Source organism: Gymnodraco acuticeps, unplaced genomic scaffold, assembly GCF_902827175.1.
Source record: "Gymnodraco acuticeps unplaced genomic scaffold, fGymAcu1.1, whole genome shotgun sequence".
In the NCBI taxonomy this organism is placed as follows: Eukaryota; Metazoa; Chordata; class Actinopteri; order Perciformes; family Bathydraconidae; genus Gymnodraco; species Gymnodraco acuticeps.
The window spans coordinates 186,422-211,005 of record NW_022990856.1 but is presented as its reverse complement, the minus strand read 5'-3'; the positions used below and the strand labels follow the sequence as shown (position 1 = coordinate 211,005).

General features: G+C 40.4%; 3 protein-coding genes across 3 annotated transcripts; 1 reads left to right on the top strand and 2 right to left on the bottom strand.

Moving 5' to 3' along the window:
• Nucleotides 1-353: 353 nt before the first annotated feature.
• Nucleotides 354-4,108, top strand: si:dkey-243k1.3 (endonuclease domain-containing 1 protein). The gene is made up of 6 exons (XM_034233234.1): nucleotides 354-364; nucleotides 816-932; nucleotides 1,020-1,120; nucleotides 1,240-1,354; nucleotides 1,577-1,733; nucleotides 3,694-4,108. The coding sequence occupies exons 2-6, from the start codon at nucleotides 855-857 to the stop codon at nucleotides 4,080-4,082; spliced, it is 840 nt and encodes a 279-aa protein (XP_034089125.1). The 5' UTR covers nucleotides 354-364; nucleotides 816-854; the 3' UTR covers nucleotides 4,083-4,108.
• Nucleotides 4,109-5,079: 971 nt separating this feature from the next.
• On the bottom strand, nucleotides 5,080-8,316 carry LOC117557395 (TRPM8 channel-associated factor homolog). The gene is given in 7 exon segments (XM_034233229.1): nucleotides 5,080-5,085; nucleotides 5,470-5,541; nucleotides 5,543-5,740; nucleotides 6,397-6,510; nucleotides 6,637-6,860; nucleotides 7,119-7,195; nucleotides 8,194-8,316. Coding segments are annotated over 6 exon segments (642 nt in total). The 5' UTR covers nucleotides 7,147-7,195; nucleotides 8,194-8,316.
• Nucleotides 8,317-9,889: 1,573 nt separating this feature from the next.
• On the bottom strand, nucleotides 9,890-24,352 carry LOC117557386 (TRPM8 channel-associated factor homolog). Its single transcript, XM_034233213.1, is given in 13 exon segments — nucleotides 9,890-10,755; nucleotides 11,158-11,271; nucleotides 11,442-11,665; nucleotides 18,176-18,412; nucleotides 18,925-19,135; nucleotides 19,659-19,753; nucleotides 19,953-20,124; nucleotides 20,438-20,686; nucleotides 20,688-20,743; nucleotides 22,473-22,758; nucleotides 22,980-23,196; nucleotides 23,303-23,968; nucleotides 24,185-24,352. Coding segments are annotated over 12 exon segments (2,751 nt in total). The 5' UTR covers nucleotides 23,950-23,968; nucleotides 24,185-24,352; the 3' UTR covers nucleotides 9,890-10,512.
• Nucleotides 24,353-24,584: the final 232 nt, after the last annotated feature.

Here is a 24,584-nt window from a genome sequence, read left to right as displayed (position 1 = left end):
TTATTTGTGAAATAAAGACTTAATTTATTGTAGCCGATAGTAAAGCCACATAATTGATATTGATGATTATATTTTTGTTCTCAATCTTAGAATGTATCAATAGCTGAAATATATATAAATATAGGAGGATATCAGACCTTTGCAGTGCTAATATTGGGATTGTCTATGTTGTTTTTCAATTCTTACACACTCCCTCATCTACACCTTGTGGTGGCCGATTTTTGGTTCATCACACACAAATGTCACATGGTAACAGGAGTTCAGATAAGTTAAGGGCACACTAGGTGAAAGGTGACGGAAAGTCATACATAAAAGCCAGTTTCTGCTCAGCGTGGACCGTGGCAGCAGGCAGGTGGACCAGCGGGTGAGTTAAAAATACATTATAACAAACTGATCCTCTTTCATTTGCAGGCCCAACAAGCCTTTTTTAGTTGCTGCGTTCATAACTGCCATGTTCAAATAAAATATTTTATCATTAGGGAAAAACTGAATATAGATGTCATATTAATATTGTGTTATGCGGCTATAGATAATGTGATATACTATGGAACAAGTGTGTTTTTTTCCTGTTTCGAAGGCTGCATTACAGTGATGTCATTCTGTAATGTTTATTATTGGTCTTTACCCACTAAGTTGGTATGTCCACATTACCGATGATTATTTCTTCAGAAATCATGTGTATGTAATGGAAGCCCCAATAGTCAACTGTATATTTCGCGTTTTAGTGAAATATGTTGTGATATTTGATATACGTCTACTGTATATCGACCAGCCCTAACTCACATGCTTATCTTCTGTTTTATTCAACTCTATAGGCCAATCAAGACTCCCAAATACTAGAGGTTATTTCCAGGATGCAAACTTTTTCCCCTTTGTGCGCTCTTCTCTGGCTCCTCTTTTCTGTTAATGCCGATCTTGTTGAACGTTTTGAGGTTTGTGATCTTATAGTTCAGTCAAAATTGTTAAGGACATTTTTATCTGTGTGTTGGTAAGTGGCTCAGTAAGTGATTTTGTCCCAGGATGTGCCAGAATGCGTGACGTACTTCTATAAGGACAAGGTGCCAGACTGGGGGGCTTCTACACCTGGTGCTGCCCGTCTCTGTCAGCGCTTCAACAACAGGTAGGGAAGGGCAGAAAGTAGAATTTAGAAATTCTTTGAGCACTCAATGTTTCTTACACTTTTCCCTTAAAACATTCCTGATCTCTCAATCCTTTATTCTTAATCTTTTGCACCACCAGGTACCACTTTGCCACCCTGTATGACACCAACAACCGTATTGCTGTCTACTCAGCCTATCATTTCCAGCCCAGCAATGGAGGTGGCAGGGAGAAAAGGTGGTTTGTGGAGCCTCAGGTTGGTGGCACATTTGTGTTTGTGTAGTATATGCAAATCCACTGTACTAAATTGATGAACAAATAAATGAAAATGTAAGACATAGTTATCAAGTATGGAGAGTGTGGTTTGTAAGTAATCCACCAGGTGCATAATGCATCGATATCCTGCAATATTATGATACTATATGAGGCCTTTAGACATCATCTGTATCCTCAAAATGATAGAGTTTTTGTCTTACAGTTAGTAAACATGTCCTGGCAAGCAGAAATGAAGGATGGCTACTGGCTAGGGAAAGACCACCCTGGGGTCTACCAAGGAGAAAGACAGGCTCTGAATGAGGACTACACACATTCTGGGTTTGACCGAGGTCACCTCAACCCCAACGGACACCATCCCGGTAAGGGAGGATGAACTTTGATTTCAGTTTAATCCAAAAGGGGGATATCAGATTAGGCCAAATCACAATGTATTACATGTATGCTAGTATTTAACCAACTATCTTACTTGTTTCATCAACCATGGAGGAGTAAGGTTATTACACATCTACTCAAGTAGCCTCGAGACACTTAGACACATTCATACATGCCATTGAAGTTGTTTTGTTTATTACATTATATATAAAAAAAAGCTTTTTCAAAGAATATCCTAATGGGAACATTTCTCCGTCTTTGGTTGATAACTCTAATATGCTCATTTAGTTGGAGATGGGTAGTTACAGTGCACACAATAGTTAAAGGTGGGGTAGGTAAGTTTGAGAAACCGGCTCGAGATACACGTTTTGTTATATTCCATGGAATGCTCTTAACATCCCGATAGCAATTAATATCTTAAGTGCTTTGACAACAAATCCATAAAAAAATGTCATCTGTGGAAGCCGTAGTACTGTAAAAAGCACGACCAATCATTTTAGCAGGCCCGGCTAAAATAACTGGATGGCCTACCTGCCTGTCAGCCTTCCATCTGTGCACAAACTTATCTCGTGCCCTCATTGGTCATGTGCGCGTTCGTGTGTGTTGGAGGAGGGGCTCTCTAAGGAAGTGGCAGATTTTTCAAATTCTAACGCATTCTAGCTGGTTTCTCCAAAATGACCTACCCCACCTTTAATAGCATAGTGTTTTACTGAGATTTAAAGATAGCAACGCTACACCACTTCAATCTTTCCGTGTTTACCTTTCACAATAAAAGACCAACTTTAATTACTCAGCACTTTGTTATAGATTAAACGCAACAAAACCGCTTACAATAGCGTTAGCCAACACGAATACTCACTCAGTGGCCATCTGGCCTCCCGGCCCTGTTGGTGTTGGTTGTATTTCCCAGTTTGGGGTCCTGAGTTCTTGAGCACACCTGAGTCTACTTGGGAATACAATGTCCATGCATAGTAGGCCGTACAATTCGACACAAGCTCAGCGTCAGCGAGGGCATCCAACAAAAACTGCCCCACTCTGACATTGCATACAATAATTAAATTTTTGCACAATATAACCAAGGTAGCAAAAGTGTTTGCACACTGAGCTTCTGGAGGGTCTGATCATTTACGCTTTGCAGCAGCCTCGGCTCAGCAGTGCCAGTGCATTTCTCTGGATATGACAATAGTCGGCCAAAAGAATGTAAAATGTATCCTTGCCAATTTCGGCACTAATTTTGGGATGCCTTTTTGGATTTGAAAATCGCAAATAGTTTGCAATGTAAGCCAGGAGAAGGAAGTTATGTTGTCGTTTCTTTAAACTTTATTGAGATAAAAACGTACAGTTTTGTTTATAAGCGGAGCCCGCCTCCTGGCTTTTGTTCTGGCTTTCACAAATAATCAAGGACTGAATGACAGTTGCCAAGCTGGAATTAGATAAGTAGATATGTGCATTCTTCGTTTATTTTCATAGCTCTTCAGTCATATAATACTCAACATCTTTGGAAGATTGTTATTTAAAATTAGTGTATTTTCATCAAATTTAAAGGTGCAATTAACTTTTTCATTTTCCTTAGGTTCTTATTCATTTTGGGTATTTCATTTTGAGTGTTTTTTTGTAGGTCAGGGCTTTATTAGTTAGCGAATCCCTGGTTAATGTTGAGGAAAGGCACTTGTATGGTTGCTTTAATCTTATTCAGCTGCTGTTGCCTTGGATTTGGACCTTCCCCACAAAACCTGCCTCCAGCTAATATCCTAAAAATGTTGAAGAATAATGGGTGCATTTTGAACTTGTAGATGTAGACTAACAATTTATCCAGCTGCTGTTGGACACATCTCTGTATCTTTCCTTCTCCCTCTGACCACATATACACAGCTTTATTTCTCCAGAACCACAAACTTGATATCTTGCATAATTTACTGTAACTATCCATTCCTCTCTCTCTTACAGTCCCTGGCCGCAATGCCACTTTCACCCTGACCAATGTGGTTCCTCAGAACCCCAAAATGAACCAGAACGCCTGGAGGATCCACGAGTCCCAGCTCACAGACCTTTTCCGGGACAAGTGCTCTAAGGCCTTTGTGCTTGTTGGTGCAGTTCCCTCTGTGGACAACTGGATTGTGAAAAACAATGTGAAGCGGGTCAATATCCCAGACTACCTTTGGAATGCCTACTGTTGTGTGGACAACAATGGCAGACCCATTCAGAGTGGTGCTGCCACAGCGAGGAACACGGAGGAAAACTGGGTGGAGAAGCTCTCTCTAGAACAACTGGGAGATTTCCTCCAGCAGTTCTCCAATCAGCCAGTAGGGGAGCTGTTTGACAACTGCAAAGCATAAAAGATAATAAAGGGACGATAAAAAAAGCAGGTGCCATTGCCCTTTATTTTTGCATTACATTTATATCACCACAAAATAAAACAGTGAGAAAACAAATACGTTTCACACTAAATATCAATTGTGCACATTTTGAAAATACAATGAGTTTCTGACATCATAAACTATACTTTTTTGTATGAATGATTAAATTATCTTAATTTCCTTGTCAAGAAATATGACATCCCTTCAGGGTTATAGTGAAACCTCATCCAATAATCAATCACATGAATAATACATAGGTATATTGTACTATCTTTAACATCCTAAAAGCAAACGATCTATCAGAAAAGTAACAAGAAGACATACAGATTAACTGATTACTGATCAACAAAACACCTCACACCTTAATATCTGTAAAAGTATTAGACTTATATGACCCTGAAAGAAAACCCTACTGTAGATTAACCCTAAAGAAGAACCACAATTCGTTTTATTATTTTACTCTGAAGCTAATGACAACATTACCAAATGAAAGCTTTAGCGCAAGTTCAATAAGGAAGACCTAACATGAGTCACTTACACGTCACTCTATTGCTCCCTTCCCCCCTCATTAAATACGAGGGCGTCACCCCTCAGCAGCCAATTGCTGCACAGGCTAAATTCCTTAAATTCCTGCTCTTCCTCCCTGTCAGTTGTCATTTCAGGTGACCACACGCAACCCGCCTGACCCCTCTCGCCTCCCGTCTCCTCCAGGACAAAGCTAAACTTCCTTCTTCAGACCGGTCCCACCTACTTATCACCACCACCAGTGTCTAGACCCCGAGGATTTCATCGGAGCGGTTCTTTCCCTCCTGAATGATTATCCTGCAAACCGGGGCCTAATCGCCAAACACCATTCCATTCTCTTTTTGTATTATCATGGCAATCATTTCATTCATATGACGTGTAAACAATAAATATGTATTCCTTACATCACGTCTCTCCGGTTTGAACTATAGTAAACTGCTACAGCTCCACCTCAGCACTAAAAGGTGTATTAGAGTTGTATGACCCTCAAAGGAGAACCTAGATAACACACTGTTTTACTTTGATGGCTCATATAACAGTGTTGCAAAGCTGATGTTACCAATAGGTTTTTTTGCTGAAAAAGATCTTAAGCTACTCTGATCATCATGTGTATATTTACAGAGGAACACATTATGGTGCGTTTTTCAAAAGAGTTGCTCTTAGAAATGAACCCTAAGTTAAATATCATCGGACTCTTTGTGACATCTTAGTTTAACTTAAATCCCAACCACAAGTTTTATACAGCTTCAGCTGCAAATTGACTTAAGTGCAATCTAAACTTGTTTAATTTGTTAAAAGGGAATATTAACATGTTTCTACTTTGACATATTGATAAGCTGACACTGATCTCTCTGCAATTTATTAAGCTGCAGTCATATTTGAGCATGGGGTGGTCGCTCCAGGGAGGCTGGGGGGGTGAGTTTCTCCTCAGTGGCTCTGTCGATGGGCCAGCCCCAGGACTTAAAGAACGCAGACAGGTTCATCCCCACAGTCTGGGAGAAGGTCTCAGCATACAGGTTCATCTTTCCACTGTTGTCACTGGGGTAGTTGCTTATCTTGTGGTAGGCAGCAAATACCTTTTTAAAGGCATCCCAGCCAAATATTCCTTGGAGCTACATGGAGAGACATCATTTCGTAAGATTTAACACATTTACTGCAGTAAACTAGAAAAGTGTTAAGGGGCAATTCTAGCCACACAACAATAGAGTAGTACAAATATATTGTTGCACGGCCATAAGTCCATCACCTAGTCTAGAGTGAAATATCTTAACATTTATTGGATAGATAGCAATGCAACTTGTTAAAGACATTGAGCTCCTGTGGGGATTAGTTATAACTTTTAAAAATGTTTAATTGTCCAATACTAAGGAGATTTAATTCTTCATAAGATTTGAGTTGACCTCTTGGACCGGGGTGTTATTGAGATTTTTGGCGTGAGCCTTACCCCATCTTTGTTCAGAGTCTGATTTACACTTATGAACCACATTATTCCTAACATGGAGTTATTAATTCTCCATGTCCCCAAAACCAGTCCAAAGTCTTTCCACCTTTAAAGTGCTGGACCATTGGCCAAACCGTTATGTTACCGCCATAATCATACGTTCTACAACAGTTGAGGGATATTAGCAGGTCAATTAACTTTCAGCCTTACTTTTTCCTTATTTTTTAGCCTGTGTAGGTTTCCATTTCTGTTTAAATGTCAACTGTAGTGATACCCAGGCATACGTATTTTTTCCACATAATGTAAAACACATCAACTCTCTTTCACCTGCAGGTATGTCTCCAGGGCCGTCCACACATTCCAGTCGCTGAGATTCTTGCCTCCCTTAACATACTTATCTACAGTATTCTTCCGATTTGTCAAGATCATCGATGAATGAGCCTGTATTGAACACAGTCAAGTCATTTTATTACAAGTAGGAAATAACAATAATTCTCTTAGAGATAGCTTTATTGGGCCTTTGGTCATACGTTTGAAAATACTGATATATGATATCCTTCTTCATACCTTTTCTCTTTTGAGCCCCAGCACCTCTTCATGCACATACACTGACCAGAGGTTGCATGTGGCCTCTGTGGTGTGTGGTCTGAACTCCGAGCAGCTTCTCTGTTGGTTGTGTCCCAGTTCATGAACTTCTCCCCACAGGCATGCAGTCCTGGTGTCATTTGGTTCGAAAAGCTCAGCAGCTGATTTTGTGTGTATCATGACTGGATAGCCTGCATGCATCCAACCTGATTCAAGAGGAATACATATCACAAATCTTACAGGAATGCTTCTTTATAGTTCATATCTTTATTTCATGAGCTCAACATTTGAGAATGAGTTAAAACACACAGTAAGCCTTTGAGCTGCAAACAAATGATCTCTATCAACCAATGCAGGTCTTGGAATAACAAAGCAAGTATAATCTGGGACTAAGACAGAAAATCTTTCCAAACTTGTTAACAGTTTTTTGAATATCTGAGAATGTGAAAGCAAAACACACTTACCGGCAGAAATCTGCTCATCTGCTACCATACGTTCTTTGCGGGAGAATTTGTGTGGTATGACAGCCAGTACGTCATCTCTAATAGAAAGTGACGTTTATTTGTAGCACTTTACAATAAGACTACCCTTATAAAGGGGTTTACGAATAGTTTGTCCATCCATCCATCCATCTTCTCCCGCTTATCCGTGGTCGGGTCGCGGGGGTAGCAGTTCCAGCAGAGAGCCCCAAACTTTCTTTTCCCTGGCGACATCAACCAGCTCTGACTGGGGGATCCCAAGGCGCTCCCAGGCCAGCGAAGAGATATAATCCCTCCACCTGGTCCTAGGTCTACCCCTTGGTCTCTTCCCAGCTGGACGTGCCTGGAACACCTCCCTAGGGAGGCGCCCAGGTGGCATCCTAACTAGGTGCCCGAACCACCTCAACTGGCTCCTTTCGACGCGAAGGAGGAGCGGCTCAACTCCGAGTCCCTCCCTGATGACCGAACTTCTCACCTTATCCCTAAGGGAGACACCAGCCACCCTGCGGAGAAAACCCATCTCGGCCGCTTGTATCCGCGAATATCCAACGAATAGTTTGTAATTAATTTATTAATTAGGTTGTGAACACTTTATAAATCCTTAATAAGCTTTTATAAGGCATGAAACAGGGCAACTGTGACTGGTTGCTTGCCAAATAGTGAGCCCGCATTTATCTGTACTGCTAAGCCTTATTGGTAGTAACTCATTAATACATGGGAATGTGTTTTACACTTTACAATAAGGCTCCCTTTTGGCAACTATAAATGTTAGTAACTCGTAAATAAATGGTCATAAAGAGATGCCAAGAAACATCAAGATGGAAGGAGGGGAATTAACTCAGTGAACAACAGATACCAAGGATGTTGGCTGATGAAGAAGACGAAGTAAGCTAAGTAGCCAATATAAGGCTTAGTCATCTTGCCAAATAGTGAGCCTGTGTTGATGTTAGAACTGGTTTATAAATGGTTCTTAAGGATTAATAAAATGTTTACAACCTAATTAATAACCCTTTATAAGGGTAGTCTTATTGTAAAGTGGTAACCATTTGTTTTACCTTACCTTAATTGTCCCCCTGAAAGGATGTCTCTCCCTCACTTTAAATTGTTTTTAATCCTAGTAGTTTCTTTGAGATCAGACCTCTTTTTCCAGAAAGACATGTGTTCAACAAACAAAACACACAGTTTAGCATAGACGGAGAGACAGATCATTCACCCACAGTATTCAACTTTGCAAATGTGTTGGCAAAGATAACTTTAATATTTTAGAATGTTCAAGTAAGATAAAAGAATGCAAGTTCATCTGTCATTGAGGCATGTTAAAATTTCCTGTAGCCTGACATTGTCAGTACCATTTAAATGTAGCTATAGCAGAGGTATCCATGCAGTTTTGCAGTAAAGCACAAGTAAACATACAATGATACTCCCTTCTGCTTGTTAAGGAAGAGCATTCAACCTTTTTATATAACATTTAATGGCGAGTGAGAAATGAATAACATTTGATGATGATTTTGATACATTTCATGACTTGATCTAAATTCTGAGCTTTGATGCCTTTAATGACTCTATAAACCGTCTCATTTACTTGGGACTCCAAGCAGAGAAGACTGGTCGGTATAGTCACAATGTCAAAACATCTATGAAACAGGTTAAGAGTTTGCCTGATGCACTGTGGCAAAGAAGATAACGGATGTGTTTGGGGTTATCTGCTAGTTTACTGTAAACCTCACTTTGTCTGACTGACAAAATAAAAATGTATTGTAGTGCCGTTGTGAAAAAAATATGATGTGAAGAACCAACAGATGGAAAGCCAGCACTTTTAGTGAGCTGTAAGTACAACATATTTCTAGAAGAAAGTTATGAATGATTAAACACTTCACAGACATTGGTTCTGTTGTTTTTTTTTAATGATTTCCCAATTCTCCCAAATTATTATGTTTTGCCAGAGGTATTTGCACGCAAGGACAAGTAAGAAGTCCGATTTGCTTTTTCTAAAAAGTATTGCATTTGAAACATCAAACCCCCTCCTGCACCTCATTGGATTGTAATCAGACAGGTTATAACACTTGGTACAACACGTTGATACACAGATTGTTGGCTGATTGCAGTACAGGGCTAGTAACAGGCCACTGCATGCAATAAGAATGTGTGTTGTTGAGGCACGACTTGTTGGCAGCAACAAAGAGTTTCATTATGTATTATCAAAAATTAAACCATCCTCATCCAATATCAGTTCCAAGGCATCTGAGCTGAGAATCTTGTGTGTGTGTGTGTGTGTGTGTGTGGCCTAGCATTACTATACTTGTGGGGACCTAAATCTGTTTACACAGTCACGTGTGGGGACTCGCCTCCCTTAGGGGGACAAAATGGAGGACCCCATGAGGGGAATCATCAATTTTAGGGGGAAGACTTGGTTAGGTTTAGGGTTAGGGTTAGGCATGTGTTGGTTATGGTTAAGGTTAGGATAAGTGTCCAGGAAATGTATGTAAGTCAATGTAATGTCCCCTGAAGTGATGTATACATGGTATGTGTGTGTGTGTGTAGTGATTATGTGAGCAACTGAGTGAGTGACTGAGTGAGTTTGAGTGTGTGTCTCAGTATTGTAGACGGATCACATTTTATCGAGAGCATTTGCTGCAGTTGGAAGCCAAGGCACTGGTAAAAATCTAAAATTTGACCCAAACATCACACAAAGGTTAACATTTACATTTTCCTTATTAGTATTCATTCAACCAACAATAGATGAGTAAAAATCAATACAGGGATGAAATAACTGTTTATTTGTCATCAATTTTATACAACTGGAAAATATGAAGTTATTATAAAGAAATCCATCAATGAAATACACATCTTACTGATCCCAACAAGAAACATATCTCTGATGGTGTTTGAGTTAAATGACCCTGAATGAAGTACTTAAGGTGGCTTTCATAATAGTGCCATACATCTAATGAAACAATTACCAATTGTATTATTGTTGCTGAAAAAGATATAAAGCTGCTTATTTTGTTGCATTTGTATTGACAGTGAGCCACATTAATCTGCATAAGTAAAAAGTGTCTGCTCATAATGATGAATATAAAGAGAATAATCACCCATCTCTACAGCTCTATGGGGTGTCTGTGATTTACAGGCTAACCAGCTGTATTAAACTGCTTTAAGCTGCAAGGGGGAGTCAACATTTTTTCATGAATAATCATAGAAGTGTAATTGTAATCTGTTACATTTGTTATGAAGAATATATTCTTTCAATTTGAATTTAGTTATTATCGTTTCACTATTAGGTTAAATCACTACAACTATTAAAATAAACCCTGTTCCCCAAATTAATGCCAGTTATAACACAAATCGCTCTGGAATGAACTCCGCTGCAGTTGGATGTTCAGTCATACTGGACCATGGGGTGGTCGCTCCAGGGACGCAGGTTGCAGAGTATCTCCTCAGTGGCTCTGTCGATGGGCCAGCTCCAGGCCTTAAAGAACGCAGACAGGTTCATCCCCACAGTCTGGGAGAAGGTTTCAGCATACAGGTTCATCTTTGCATCGTTCTCGCTGGGAAAGTTGCTCATCTGTTGGTAGGCAGCAAACACCTTCTTAAAGGCATCCCAGCCAAACCTTTCTTGGAGCTACATGGAAGGAAATAGAGTTTATGAAAAAGTAGAACAATTAACTTTCATAAAATAGAAGAATCCTCACAAGCATTTGATCTAAACAATGATGGTGCTGACGGATAAACCGTGGCGTGGTCAATCAGTCTAAAACCTTAGTTTACCATTAACATGCAAATGTTAGCATGCACTGTAGAGTATGAATGGAGAGGATCAATCGGTTTGAATTGGTACATTTACCAGACCAATCACATTGGATCCGATCCAAAAATGGTAATATCAACAGTTTTCTTTCTCTATTGCATCTACTTCTTTGCATTTTTATGCTGTTTAGCATTCCCATTCTGAATGAATGTTGAATGTCATCTAACCCAAGCATATTTTTTCCACATAATATAAAACACATCAACTCTCTTTCACCTGCAGGTATGTCTCCAGGGCCGTCCACACATTCCAGTCGCTGAGATTCTTGCCTCCCTTAACATACTTATCTACAGTGTTCTTCCGATTTGTCAAGATCATCGATGGATGAGCCTGTATTGAACACAGTCAAGTCATTTTATTACAAGTAGGAAATAACAAGAGAGATTGAACTCTAATATGAAAATGTCTCTTAATACAATAATACTCTTAGAGATGCAGCTTTATTGGGCCTTTGGTCATACGTTTGAAAATACTGATATATATGATATCCTTCTTCATACCTTTTCTCTTTTGAGCCCCAGCACCTCTTCATGCACATACACTGACCACAGGTTGCATGTGGCCTCTGTGGTGTGTGGTCTAAACTCCCAACAGCTTCTCTGTTGGTTGTGTCCCAGTTCATGAATTTCTCCCCACAGGCCTGCAGTCTTGGCAGAATCTGGTCTGAAGAGCTCTGTAGCTGAATCTGTGTGTATCATGATGGGATAGCCTGCATGCATCCAACCTGGATGGAGAGAAATAAGTAACACAGGAATGTATCTTTCAAAATATCTACACAAAGATTTGGAGAGATTGTACCTTTTGTAATTTACTGTGATGAGCTTATGTCTTATGTATGTCATAGCAGTTCATTAAGATAGTAATAACTAAAGTACATTATCACTGCCTTTACATTTCTGAATCATGTGGGCCCTGTCCCAAACACAAAACACAATACACAAGATCAAAAATACTATGTAGAAATGCAGACATTACATCAAATGGAAACTGCATAACAATATTTACGCCATTAATCCTGGCTACTATCAAAATTACAATCAATAAAATGCAATTCTATCCTGTTAATTAATGCATGCTGGCTTTTAGGGGTGGGAATCACTAGGCTCCCCACGATACGATACTATCACAATACTTAAGCCACGATACGATAGTATTGCGATTCTATGATATGCTAAGTATTGCGTTACGATATATTGCAATATTGCAAATCACATGCGTCATATATCCATGTCCTTCTTCCCTTCCTGGTTAAAAAATCCCAAATAATTCCACACCTTTGATTAAAACGCGACCGCCGCATTTCTGATTTCTTTCTCTGTTGACTCCATCTTTGTTTTGACTAACTTCCTGCCAATCCAAATGACATTACCCATGGCCATGACCCACAAGAACAAGCTCAACACCATCTAGTGGATTGAAAAAGCAATTGTTACCAAAACTTTAATTTGGATTTGCAATATGAATGGTTTATGTAAATAACCTAATTTGTGTTCTTTGAACCAGAAAAGTAGATGGAATTGTTTTTGTTACTAGTGCTAGTGGATCACCGGAGCTGTTAGCGGCGGAGCCTCTTGCTTATCTTTCTTACAGTGCAGACGCTTTTCTGCTTGCTCTTGCCTCTGCTTACTTTTTATGCTGATTTTCCTATTCTTATTCTCTGAAAACTTCGAGCAGCGGCTCCTGGACATTAACTTATCACTGGGACAGTTCATCTTCGTAAATAGACGGAGGGTTTCAGCCATATTTCAACATTTTTACGACGACGTCAGTCTTACAATAGCGTGGCCTAGCAACAGCTAAAGCCTGGTAGGCTACTGCTATTTAGCTTAAGCTAGTTGGTAGCAAAATGCCTCCGTTCTCTACAGATGACTTCCAGAAACTTATACAGAAGATGGCTGTGTTGGAAATGAAAATGCAACGGTTGGAAGTTAACGTGGAAGTGAATGGACTATGTCGTGGGAATGACACGACTTTACCAGTGTTGCTAAGTAATGGAGAAGGGTATGCTAACTCACAGCTAGTTAGCAGCTACAAAGATTCCAAGGAACAGGAGGGCTGTGTACCGGGTAATAAATCTACAAGTGGTAGTCCTCCCTGGAACTCTCTGGGTGCAAAGCCTAAGAGTAAATCACTTCCATGGGATTTGGGAGGACGGATAACAGGCAGAGCCCAGAGCTCCGAAATCTGTGATGCGACCGGCTGGCCTGCATTGTTATCACCCAGGAAGAGCGCCTCTTCAACCCCTATTCATACTAGGAAACAGCCGTGGACAGCTGCTAAAGGGAGAATTACAAACAATCCTCCTAAACCACCAAGTGTGCCAATCCAGAACAGATACGCTCCGCTGACCGAGAACCGGAGATCTGATGACTTGGATAACCTGTCCTCTTCACGCAGCAGGGTAAGGACCAATAGCTACTCTAAAAGTAAAAGGCTAGAGGGAAAGCTAACGACTGGGCCTGAAACTCTGATTGTGGGTGACTCTGCTGTAAGAGATGTAAAAGGTCTGTGTAATAAGAACAACACCAAAGTACTCTGTTTTCCCAAGGATGTGGTCTCTGACTTGGCTGAGAAGATCCTGCATATTGGGGCTGAACATCCGACTGTGAAGAATGTGGTACTGCACATTGGAACAAATGATGTTGTGAAACAACAGTCAGAAGTGCTGAAAGAAGACTTTAAATGTTTGTTGGAAACTGCCAGCTCTCTAAATGCAGAGGTGTTCATCAGTGGCCCTCTACCGCCAGTCAGAAGAGGAGTGGAGAGATTCAGCAGATTGTTTGCACTGAACACCTGGCTTTCAACGGCCTGTACTGACCATTCTGTTCATTTTATTGACAATTTTAACTTTTTCTGGGATCGCAGACATCTTTTCAAGGCAAATGGAGTTTGCCTGAACAAGTCAGGAGTGAAATTGTTTATCTCTAACATATTCAACTGCCTGCGTCATCAATCTGTTCCCTCTGCCAAGGACAAGCGGCAAGAGGAATCAAAACACGAGAAAGACACAACACATCACGCAGAAAACCCTGAAGAATTATCACTGCACCCGCCTGAGGAATGTTCTGATTATGGGAGACATATGAGACACATGGAGGAGTCTCCACTGCCCCCCCCCCCTGTCAACGCCTTTGAGGATACTCCGTTCACCCTTTCACCCTCGCCCACCCTCCTGGAGATCGATGAACACACAAAGGAGATACAGAGGGTTGGCACCGATTCCTTCCTGGAGTTCAAAGACCAAACGAAGGCGATACGCAGGGCTGGCACCATGTCCTTTACCCCCCGCTCCTCAACGACGCCCACCAAAATCACCGCGGAGACGCGCACCATCTCCCCCGTCCTCATCACCGCGCCTACGTCAACCACCTCCCCCCCCTGGCAGCATGTCCTCTACCCCCGCACCATCTAGCCCGTCTCCATCACCGTGCCTACGTCGACCACCTCCCCTCCCTTCGAGGGGGCTTCTGCAGTCTCCGAAGCCTGATAAGGATGTGTGTGTACAAAACACAACAAACTCTTACTGATATGTGATGGGTCCAGGCTCAAGGGCGTATGGCACTCTCAACTCTTTCAAGGACATGTCGGGGCCCTGCCTGCCAGTAGCTTTGCCGATATCTGTGTTGATAGGTAATAGATTAAGAGCGGTGAATCATAGAAACAGGAAGCGCTCAAACGTTTGTGTGAGTGTATCTAATTTAGCAGTGATTGCATGTCAGCCACAGCTTGTTACAAAAAACATGACTGATAGTGTGTTTAACAAACTTAAACTAGCTTTATTAAATGTCAGGTCTTTAGCAGGAAAAACATTTTTAATCAATGATTTATCACTGAGCACAATCTCGATTTTATGTTTTTAACAGAAACTTGGATTGAACAAAATAACAGTGCAGCTGTTCTTATCGAATCAACCCCTCCCAACTTTAGTTTTATGAGTCAGGAAAGAATGCATAAGAAAGGGGGTGGAGTTGCTATTCTGTTCAATGATGCCATTCAATGCAGGAAGACATCTTATGGAAACTTTGATTCTTTTGAATATGTGGCCCTCCGGCTGAAATGCTCCTCTCGAGCTCTGTTCCTAAATATCTATAGACCACCCAAATACTGTGCAAGCTTTTTTGATGACTTTACTGAACTGCTGTCTATAGTGTGTATTGACTTTGACCGTCTAGTCATTGTTGGTGATTTTAACATCCATGTTGACAACCCCCAGGACAGAGGGGCTAAAGAACTGTTTTGTGTTCTTGATAGCTATGGACTGACTCAGCATGTGACGGAGCCCACGCACAATAAGGGGCACACTCTGGACTTAATTATCTCAAAGGGTCTGAATATCTCTAAGGTTGTGGTGACTGATGTTGCACTCTCTGACCATTCCTGTGTTTTCTTTGAGAGCTCTATTTCTGTTCACAAAAATGTTCAAAAAGAGGTAACCACAAAGCGATATTTAACTGAAAACACTAGGGAAATGTTTACTCAGAATTTCTCTTCCACACTTGCCCCTGCCAACATCTCAGTAAATGAGCTAGTAGATCATTTTAATTCAAAAATTAAAAATGTTATAGATGCCATTGCTCCAACTAAGGTAAAGGAAGTGTCTGGCAAGAAAATATCTCCATGGAGAAAGGCCATGACCGTGAAAACAGAAAAAAGAGAATGTCGAAAAGCTGAACGCAGGTGGCGAAAAACAAATCTCCAGGTTCACTTTGAAATCTATAAAGAGAGACTTGGCCTCTATAATTTGGAATTGAAAAACGCACGACAATCGTTCTTCTCTGACATCATTACCAAAAACAAAAACAACGCACGTGCCTTGTTTGCTACCGTCGACAGACTAACTAACCCCCCAGTGTCAGTAGCCTCTGAATTTCTATCCACCAGGGCGTGCAATGATTTTGCCTCCTTTTTCACTGACAAAATTCAGAAAATCAGACAAGCAGTCAGTGCCTCTGCATCAGGAACAGTAAATGTGTTGTCCCTATCTCCACTTAACATCAATTCAGACATCATGACACAATTCCATCAGATTAATGATAAAAACCTAGAGGACATTATTCAACTTCTGAAATCCTCCTCCTGCTGCCTTGATATTATTCCAACAGGATTTTTCAAAGATGTTTTGCCTTGCATGGCCTCAGATCTACTTCATATAGTAAACAAATCTCTTCACTCAGGTATTTTTCCACAGGCCCTGAAAACTGCAGTCATTAAACCGCTCTTAAAAAAGAATAATCTAGATGCTTCAGTAATGAACAATTACAGGCCCATATCAAACCTCCCATTTCTAGGTAAAATCATTGAAAAAGTTGTTTTTCAACAGTTGAGTAATTTCTTGCATTTAAATGACTGTTTTGATGTGTTCCAGTCAGGCTTTCGTCCAAACCACAGCACTGAGACTGCTCTTGTAAAGGTCTTTAATGACATCCACTTAAACACAGACAGTGGCAGAACTTCAGTGTTAGTATTATTAGATCTCAGTGCTGCGTTTGACACTGTTGACCACAGCATATTACTAGACCGACTGGAGAACTGGGTGGGACTTTCGGAAACAGTTCTGAATTGGTTTGAATCCTACTTAAAGGACAGAAACAACTTTGTTTCTATAGGTAAATACACATCTGAGTTGACAAATATGACATGTGGGGTTCCTCAAGGCTCCATCTTGGGGCCTCTTCTCTTTAACATCTACATGCTACCACTGGCTCAGATAATGAAGAACAACAAAATAAGTTACCATAGCTATGCAGATGACACACAAATTTACGTAACAATTTCACCAGGAGACTATGCTCCAATTCAAACACTGAGTAAGTGCATTGAACAAATCAATGACTGGATGTGTCAGAACTTTCTCCAATTAAACAAAGATAAAACTGAGGTAATGGTTTTTGGAGCCAAGGCAGAACGTATAAAAGTTAGCGCTGAGCTTCAGTGTGCAATGTTCAAAACAACAGATAAAGCCAGAAATCTAGGTGTAGTCATGGACTCTGACCTGAGTTTCAACAGTCACATTAAAACTGTTACTAAATCAGCCTACTATCACCTAAAGAATATATCTAGGATTAAAAGACTAATGTCACAGCAGGATTTGGAAAAACTTGTCCATGCTTTTATCTTCAGTAGACTGGACTACTGCAATGGTGTCTTCACAGGTCTCACTAAAAAATCTATTAGGAAGCTGCAGCTAATTCAGAACGCTGCTGCTCGAGTCCTCACTAACACTAAGAAAGTGGATCACATCACTCCTGTTCTGAAGTCTTTACACTGGCTTCCTGTGTGTCACAGAATAGATTTCAAAATACTGCTGCTGGTTTATAAAGCACTGAATGGTTTAGGCCCAAAATACATTTCTGACCTCCTGCTAAATTATGAACCATCCAGATCTCTCAGGTCTTCAGGGACTGGTCAGCTTTCTGTCCCCAGAGTCAGAACTAAACATGGTAAAGCAGCGTTCAGTTATTATGCTCCAAATATCTGGAACAAACTCCCAGAAACCTGCAGGTCCGCTGCAACTCTGACTACTTTTAAATCCAGGCTGAAGACTTTTCTTTTTGTCGCTGCTTTTAATTGAACTATTCATATCTTAGACTGCACTGTAACTTTTATCCATGTACTTTTTTCTTTTAATGTTTAATTGACAGCACTGTAACTTTTATCCATGTATTTTTTCTTTTAATGTTTATTTTATTAGCTTTTCTTTTTAATGACTGATTTTAAATGCCATTTTCTTAATCTCTTTCATTTTTTGTAAAGCACTTTGAATTGCCTTGTGTTGAAAAGTGCTATATAAATAAACTTGCCTTGCCTTGCCTTGCCTTGCAGCGGGGAAACTGAAACTGTGAAATGCATTTGCGCATAAGATTAATTGCGCCGCATTCGCGCATAAATCATCCGCAATATGAGGGCCCCTCAGCAAGGTGAGGCCCCACGCAGTCTGCGTGATCTGTGTGTGGCGAGGGGCGGCCCTGGTCAAGTGTAAGACCATCTTTCGGATGGATATGCTACAGTTTATATAATAAAATATCGATACTTGGCTTCCATGTATCGATACAATATCTCCACGCAAAGTATCGCGATACTATGCTGTATCGATTATTTCCCCCACCCCTAGTTTTCTTTGTATTCAATGACAGTTAATGGGTTGAAAAAAACACAAATGTCATTCATCTTTTACAACACATGCAGCAAAGTTATCAATTGAATATGTGAGAATGTGACAGCACAAAACACTAACCAGCAGAAATCTGCACATCTGCCACAAAACGTTCTTTGCGGGAAAATATGTGTGGTATGACAGCCAGATCTGCAATGCCCTTCATGATGTCGTTCCACAGCGCTGCCACCTCATCAGGGCGCTCCAACTTTCTAACAACATCCGATGGTACGGTAAGGATAATGTTGTCAAACTCAAACTCTGCCCAGGGTGCTGGAGCTGTGCGCAGTGACAACCAATCAGCTGCTGTTGTCACACCTGAAATGAAAATAGGATTGGTGTTGAGGTGAAATAAAAAAATGGCTTTACAAGATTGTGATTATTTTTCAAATAATCCATTGGGGAAAGATTAGAGGAAGTATGGGGACCAAAAGCTTTATGATTGAAAAGAGAATACTTTACACCTATGTTGGCAAACTAATCATACAATATATTATCTATTGTTAAGAGGACAACTTCTACAACCCTAAAATCATGAAAGAGTAGTCTTTTCATCTCATGTTATCATGCAGGAGCTTCCAAACTTTTGAATCGTCGAGTACATTATTCATTTAATTAAATTTGCCTTTTTTGTGTATCAAAACTACCATTAAGGTTTAAACTGAGTGAAGTCAACAGTGACCTAATAGAACATGTTAATCCAGTTATAGGCTTTAAATCTTTTGTGAGGAATAAACTAGAGAGGACCCTAGTCCTGCAAGCAGCAAAACTGCGTCATGATGTCAATACGTTTATCTGAAGAGCACGGGCAGATTTTAACACACACTCACCAGACTTGTAGTAAGGAGCAGGCATAGCAATCTGCACCACGACCTCTGCCCCCTCCACCTTTGTGTTGGGTGGAGCCACCAGGTAGATGAGTCCCCCCCACAGGTTCCACACCTGCATCTTCTCTGCTGTGACAGGAAATTGCTCACAAACAGATCTTGCTCTCTTCAACTCATCCTGACGCAAGTAGTCTGTTTGGCAACCTATCTGGATCTGAGGGAGATATAGAACATGTTGCTGCTTTGAAAACCTCTTTATAAAGTCTGCTGTGCTGTCGTTTGATTTTTCAGTTGAAGAACACCGTACATTGGACACAAAACGGGCTATTCTAGCATAAATCAATGGCCGCATTATAGGACCGTATGTGAGAACAGAAATATCTCATTTCCTTGGTCCTTTCACGTAAACATTAACCTTGTATTCTCAACAAATTACAGCAACTTCTACTTATCAAGGCCCAAAAGATCTCTTTAACTTGATAACAATGAATAAAAGGCCTTGCAATGTTGCAGGTGTTGATTGCAAAATTGATTTGTTGATATGTCTGACATAGATATGTATATAATATTAATACATTTTACTTAATATAAATATTTAGAGAGTGTTGTCATTTCAAAGATTATATTGCTCTCAATGGAAAATCTGTGATTTGGGGCATTATTGATAAGAGTGGACCTGAATCGGTGTTCTAAATTTGCATCAAACACATGAAAACTATATGATTTATGTACTGTACCGTCCAGTTCTTGTTGACGATGTTTGCTGGTAGGATCATCTCTGTCTTCATACCAGGAGAGAGGTACAGACCTGTACTGATCCACTCATTCTCATCTGACACACAAAAAGAGCAGCAAACGTTATAGTGCATGTAGGACATGAACAAGAACAAAATCTGCCATCATTATGTAAATTCAAAGATATCAAAAACACAGCACTACATGCTACATTCTATATTAAATACTGACGAAGTAAAGGTCTGCAAGTTTATCTCACAATTATTTTACATTTCTTCACAACAGTGTGGTCTGACCTGCTGTGATAGTGCTTATCCTCAGCTTTCGGTTATAGACGAAAGTCATGTGATTATCCTTGAAAAGGTACGAAAGGAGAGCTTCCGGATCTGGGGATGCATCATAGACCTCTTTCCCCAATCTGAGAAGCAAGTGGTCTTTTGGACTCTTTACAGGGTTTTCCTCACTCACCTTAAAATAAAAATAATAAAATATATCCATTTCAAAAATCCTGTTCTCTCAATAGCCAAGACACTGATCTCCGATTCACTGGCACCACACACTATTCAACATTTGTTAACTTCTAAATATGATATTCTGATATAATATGAATATTGTTTTCTAATTATTTATATTAAACAGTATATTCATTACTTTGATATGTTCGACTGCGTAGATGCACCAAAACAATGGACTATATCCCTAAAAGAATAAATAATAACAAACAGCATCCCTCTTTTTACACATACTAAACTCAATCATATGAAATATTAAATCAGCCCACCTGTGGCATGCCGGACTTCTTCAAAATGTCAGTGAGTATGGACAGCACCTGTGTGTAGGAGTAGCTGTCATAAGACTTCATCATCAGGAAGTTGGTACACTCCATGCCCAGTTTTTCAAGTTGTTTTCCCTCATGCTTGGAGAGTTCTTTGCCTTGTGTAACATGACCAGCAAAGCTGCGTAGGAGGTTTCGAAAGTGGCAGGTGTACGTCATTTCGTGGCTGGGCACAGTAGCCTTGTAGGAACCTCCTGGAATTGTTGCCGGCCGCCATAAGGCTCAAGCCCAATGTGTTCAGGATCTTGTTTTCTGAAACACAGTTCAACAAACATGTCTTCATTTAATGGGTTAATACTCCAGATTTTATAGTCAGGGTTTGATGGGCTGTGTCAAAAAGAATCCCCATATAACCAAAGTGGTAATGATATAACTTAAATGTAAGTTAATCAGAGATCTGTAACATGTCAGTATATAAAGCAGCAGCATGGTTTTATTGATTTGGCTAGATATTCCACTGATCCAAAACAGACCCATGGAAAACTAAACCCAACATTGCAAACTAATGTTTATTTTTTTAAAGAGGGACCTGAGATAATTAATCCTAAATGCTGTCAACAAAAACCGACCAAAGAGAGAAAGGACAAAGACACTGTCAACAGCATGAAGTGCTATCAATTGGCAGCAATGGCCAAAATAGTTGCAATATAACAACAGAATAGCAATAATGAAACCTTCTTAAACCTTCTATAGCTAAATGGGGAATAGACGGAAAGAAGATAAAACATTTTTAACTGATTTAATTTCTGTTAAATAAGTTCCTGGTAATTTTTATTCAAAATGTTCTCCTACAATGATTATGAGGTACCACAGAATCAAGTAGGATTTTGAGAATGCTCAGACCGTAATCACTGACCCAGGTAACACCAGATTTTAGTATAACACCTGACTCAGAAACTAAACACCTTAAAACCCCATGATTCATCACTGAAAGCATGTCCAAGTGGCCCCAGAATGTGTATTCTGTACTGATAAACACGGATATTAGACCTGTTGCATTGAAATGACACCCTACCTAGTCGGATTTGACTGATGTGTCTGATAACTTTTATTCTGTCATTCCCATCTTGTCCTCATGGTGTCATTAGTGTTCTCCACTGCCTGACTGACATTCACACCGGCTGAAATTATTGCAACAATTACATTTTTATTTTTCTGACGCAGTTCCACCAGCTTAAAATATATGGTCCCATATATCAGCCCCGCCTTTTTGCATTCAACTCTACTCGAAAATCTGTCCATTCGTGGCTAACTACCTTTATTTAAAACCCCACCTTTGTGATTCTTCCTGTACTAACTGTTGTCCATTATGGATAACCCCACCCAACTTCTCCTCCAACAGTTGGACAGACAGTGGAGCTCCTTCTCCAACAGACAGCTCCAGCTCCGCTGTCACAAGGACAGATACTGTACAGGAAAAATATTCCTGCCTACTGCCATAACACTTTATAATAACTCACTTCTGGCTGGCAGAGAACTCACTGCTACATCGTTTTGGTTCCTCCTCCCATGAACAACCATGAACATTTAGGCACAACTGCTCTTTACACAACTGTAATTTATATACTATATTAATATATGTTACTGTAATATATTGTACAACAGTCTAAAATATTTAGAACATTTTATATTGAGTATTCTTGTGGTTCACATAATTTATACTGTAGATATGTGCATAGTTGCTGCTATCTGTCTGCCTGTCTGTCTGTTTGTTTGTCTGTCTATCTATCTAGTTATCTGAAACAGCAAATGTGTTTCTCCCTTAGCTCTGTAGAAGTCATTATGTTGATCTGTATTTACAGTATATGTCTGTGCCTGATAACTGTTGAGGCATTGAAACATGCACTGTATCAGTAATTATGTGGGGCAGCATTTGCATGCTTGTGTCTGATATGTGTAAAAGCAAACAGGGTTCAAACATTGCCATCTTGTTAGTGCCAGTGGGTTGAAATAGGAAAATTATTATGGCACATTATCATACCTGAGAAATCTGTTTTGGGGTTTTTTCCAGGATGTGACTGTGCCCACTGCCACACATGCCCACCAAGCAGCAGGCCTCCTCCCTCTGCTACAAAGTTTTGGATCTCCTCCACAGGCTGATTGTCGTACGCTCTACAGACAAATACGCTCAGGTCTGTCCTGAACGCTGTCTCCTTGTACTTTAACTCTGACTTGCTGAGAAGATTGTGGTTAGGCTGAACACCAATGATCCCCTTCCTGCCTTGGTCCAACCAATCAATGGCATTTTTCCAGAAAGGAGCCAGTTGCTGTAATGAAACACGTTATTTCAAAAGAGACAGTATTTACTCATGAAAAATGGTTTGGCAAAAAACATGAAACATTAATAAGCACACTGCAGAAACCAAACTTCCAGTGTTAAAATCGTACAAAGGAAATGACTTGACATACTGTAGCAACGTTTTTATCTTATTTTTAATTTAACTTAGAAAGACAGCATTCTAATAATAATCAAGAATTCAGACTGTACATGTGACATCAGAGGCACTTCATGTGTGATCACAACGACCCGCCCCTGTCCATAGTAGCTTCCTGCAAGAAACGGCCGTCCATCCTCAGTGGTACCAATGGGGAAGGCTAACGGGCCATGGATTAGTGCCTCAGAAGCTACTATACCATCGGTGAGGTCAAACTCTGAAACCCCCTGGAGTAAGATCTTCAGGTCTTCCTCAACATTTTTACGAACACTGCAGGACAGAGAAGGTAGAGGGACACAGAAGGAGATGGTTGGAGTAGGAGAAGAAAATGATTCACTAGTCACTAATGTGAAATGGAAGAGGAGTATTAACTGACCGTAAAGTCATCCATGAGGATGGGATCTGAGGGTAGACAGGCAGGATCTCTACCTTCCCACAATGCGCAGAAAAGTAGATCCCTGCCACAGCAGACACTTTATTCCCTGGGAAGTGTAGCAGTGTGTTCTCTTTTGGCTTGGTTAAAGTCCAGTGCCACGCCTGACCTGCTATCAGCACTCCTCCTCCAGCTTTCAGAAATGCCACCAGGTCTTTTGCATCTGCTTCCACGCCGTAGGCATCTGTCACATAGACACCAACCTCCCTACTGTCACTAAAGGACCCAACAGCTTTAACTTTGAGGCCAGATTTGATGAGGTTATCAGCGACAGCCTTCACTTTATTGTTGACCCCCACAGTGAGGTTGTCAGATCCTTCTCCTCTCAGCCAGGTCACAGCGTTCTCTACCAGAGCAGGAAAAGCGGTCAGATAGCCCTCATGACCGAGGACCACAATCCTTCCTCTGCCGTACCGAGAGGCTGCCATTAAGACCTGGCCTTGGCTGTCGATTGCTAAAGGAAAGGCATGGTCTCCATTCAGCACCAGGTCACAGGGAACACACGGGCCATTGAGGTCCAGCTCTTTCAAGCCTTTCATCAGGGACAGGTAGGCCCCTTCATGATAGGACTTTGTGGTTTGGGTGCTCATGGTTTGAAGGATTAAAGCTCTAAAGGTTGGACGTAAATAGTTGTGTTAGCTGTGAATAAAAAGAGTATTCTGAATACTTTAAATAAAAATGTCAACAGTAAGGTTATTTAATACAAAGGGCAATAAATTAGTTCAAAATTGAACGGAAATCAGCCGTTCCTCATCCATAATTTTCTTAATTCAATACAAACACTACAGAAAATCATTCTAACACTACAGAAAAGCAAAAACTGACCTTTATTTGAAAGTTGATTTGGTCGTCTGGTCCTATAATTTGATCGAGAACAGGACAGGAGGAACAATTTAAAGGAGAAGATAAAGAACAAATAAGAGGAGTGTTGGAGATTAAAAGGGATATCTGATCCGCTTTTTAAATCTCCGCGCGTTCCTATGAAGCTGGTTATAATACAGGAAGGAATCCATATCTACAAAGTAAACGTTAACAATAATCTACTTTAATGGCAATATGACAATGCAATACAATCATTACAATACAACATGATATATTACAGTTATATTGTAATGCTTAAGGAGTAATACCGGCTTACTCCTGCCCTAGTTCGCATACTGCAGAGCTACTTTCACCCGAGGGCAGCATGTGAAGAAGAGAGCGAACGCCAGGGATCCACCGGATA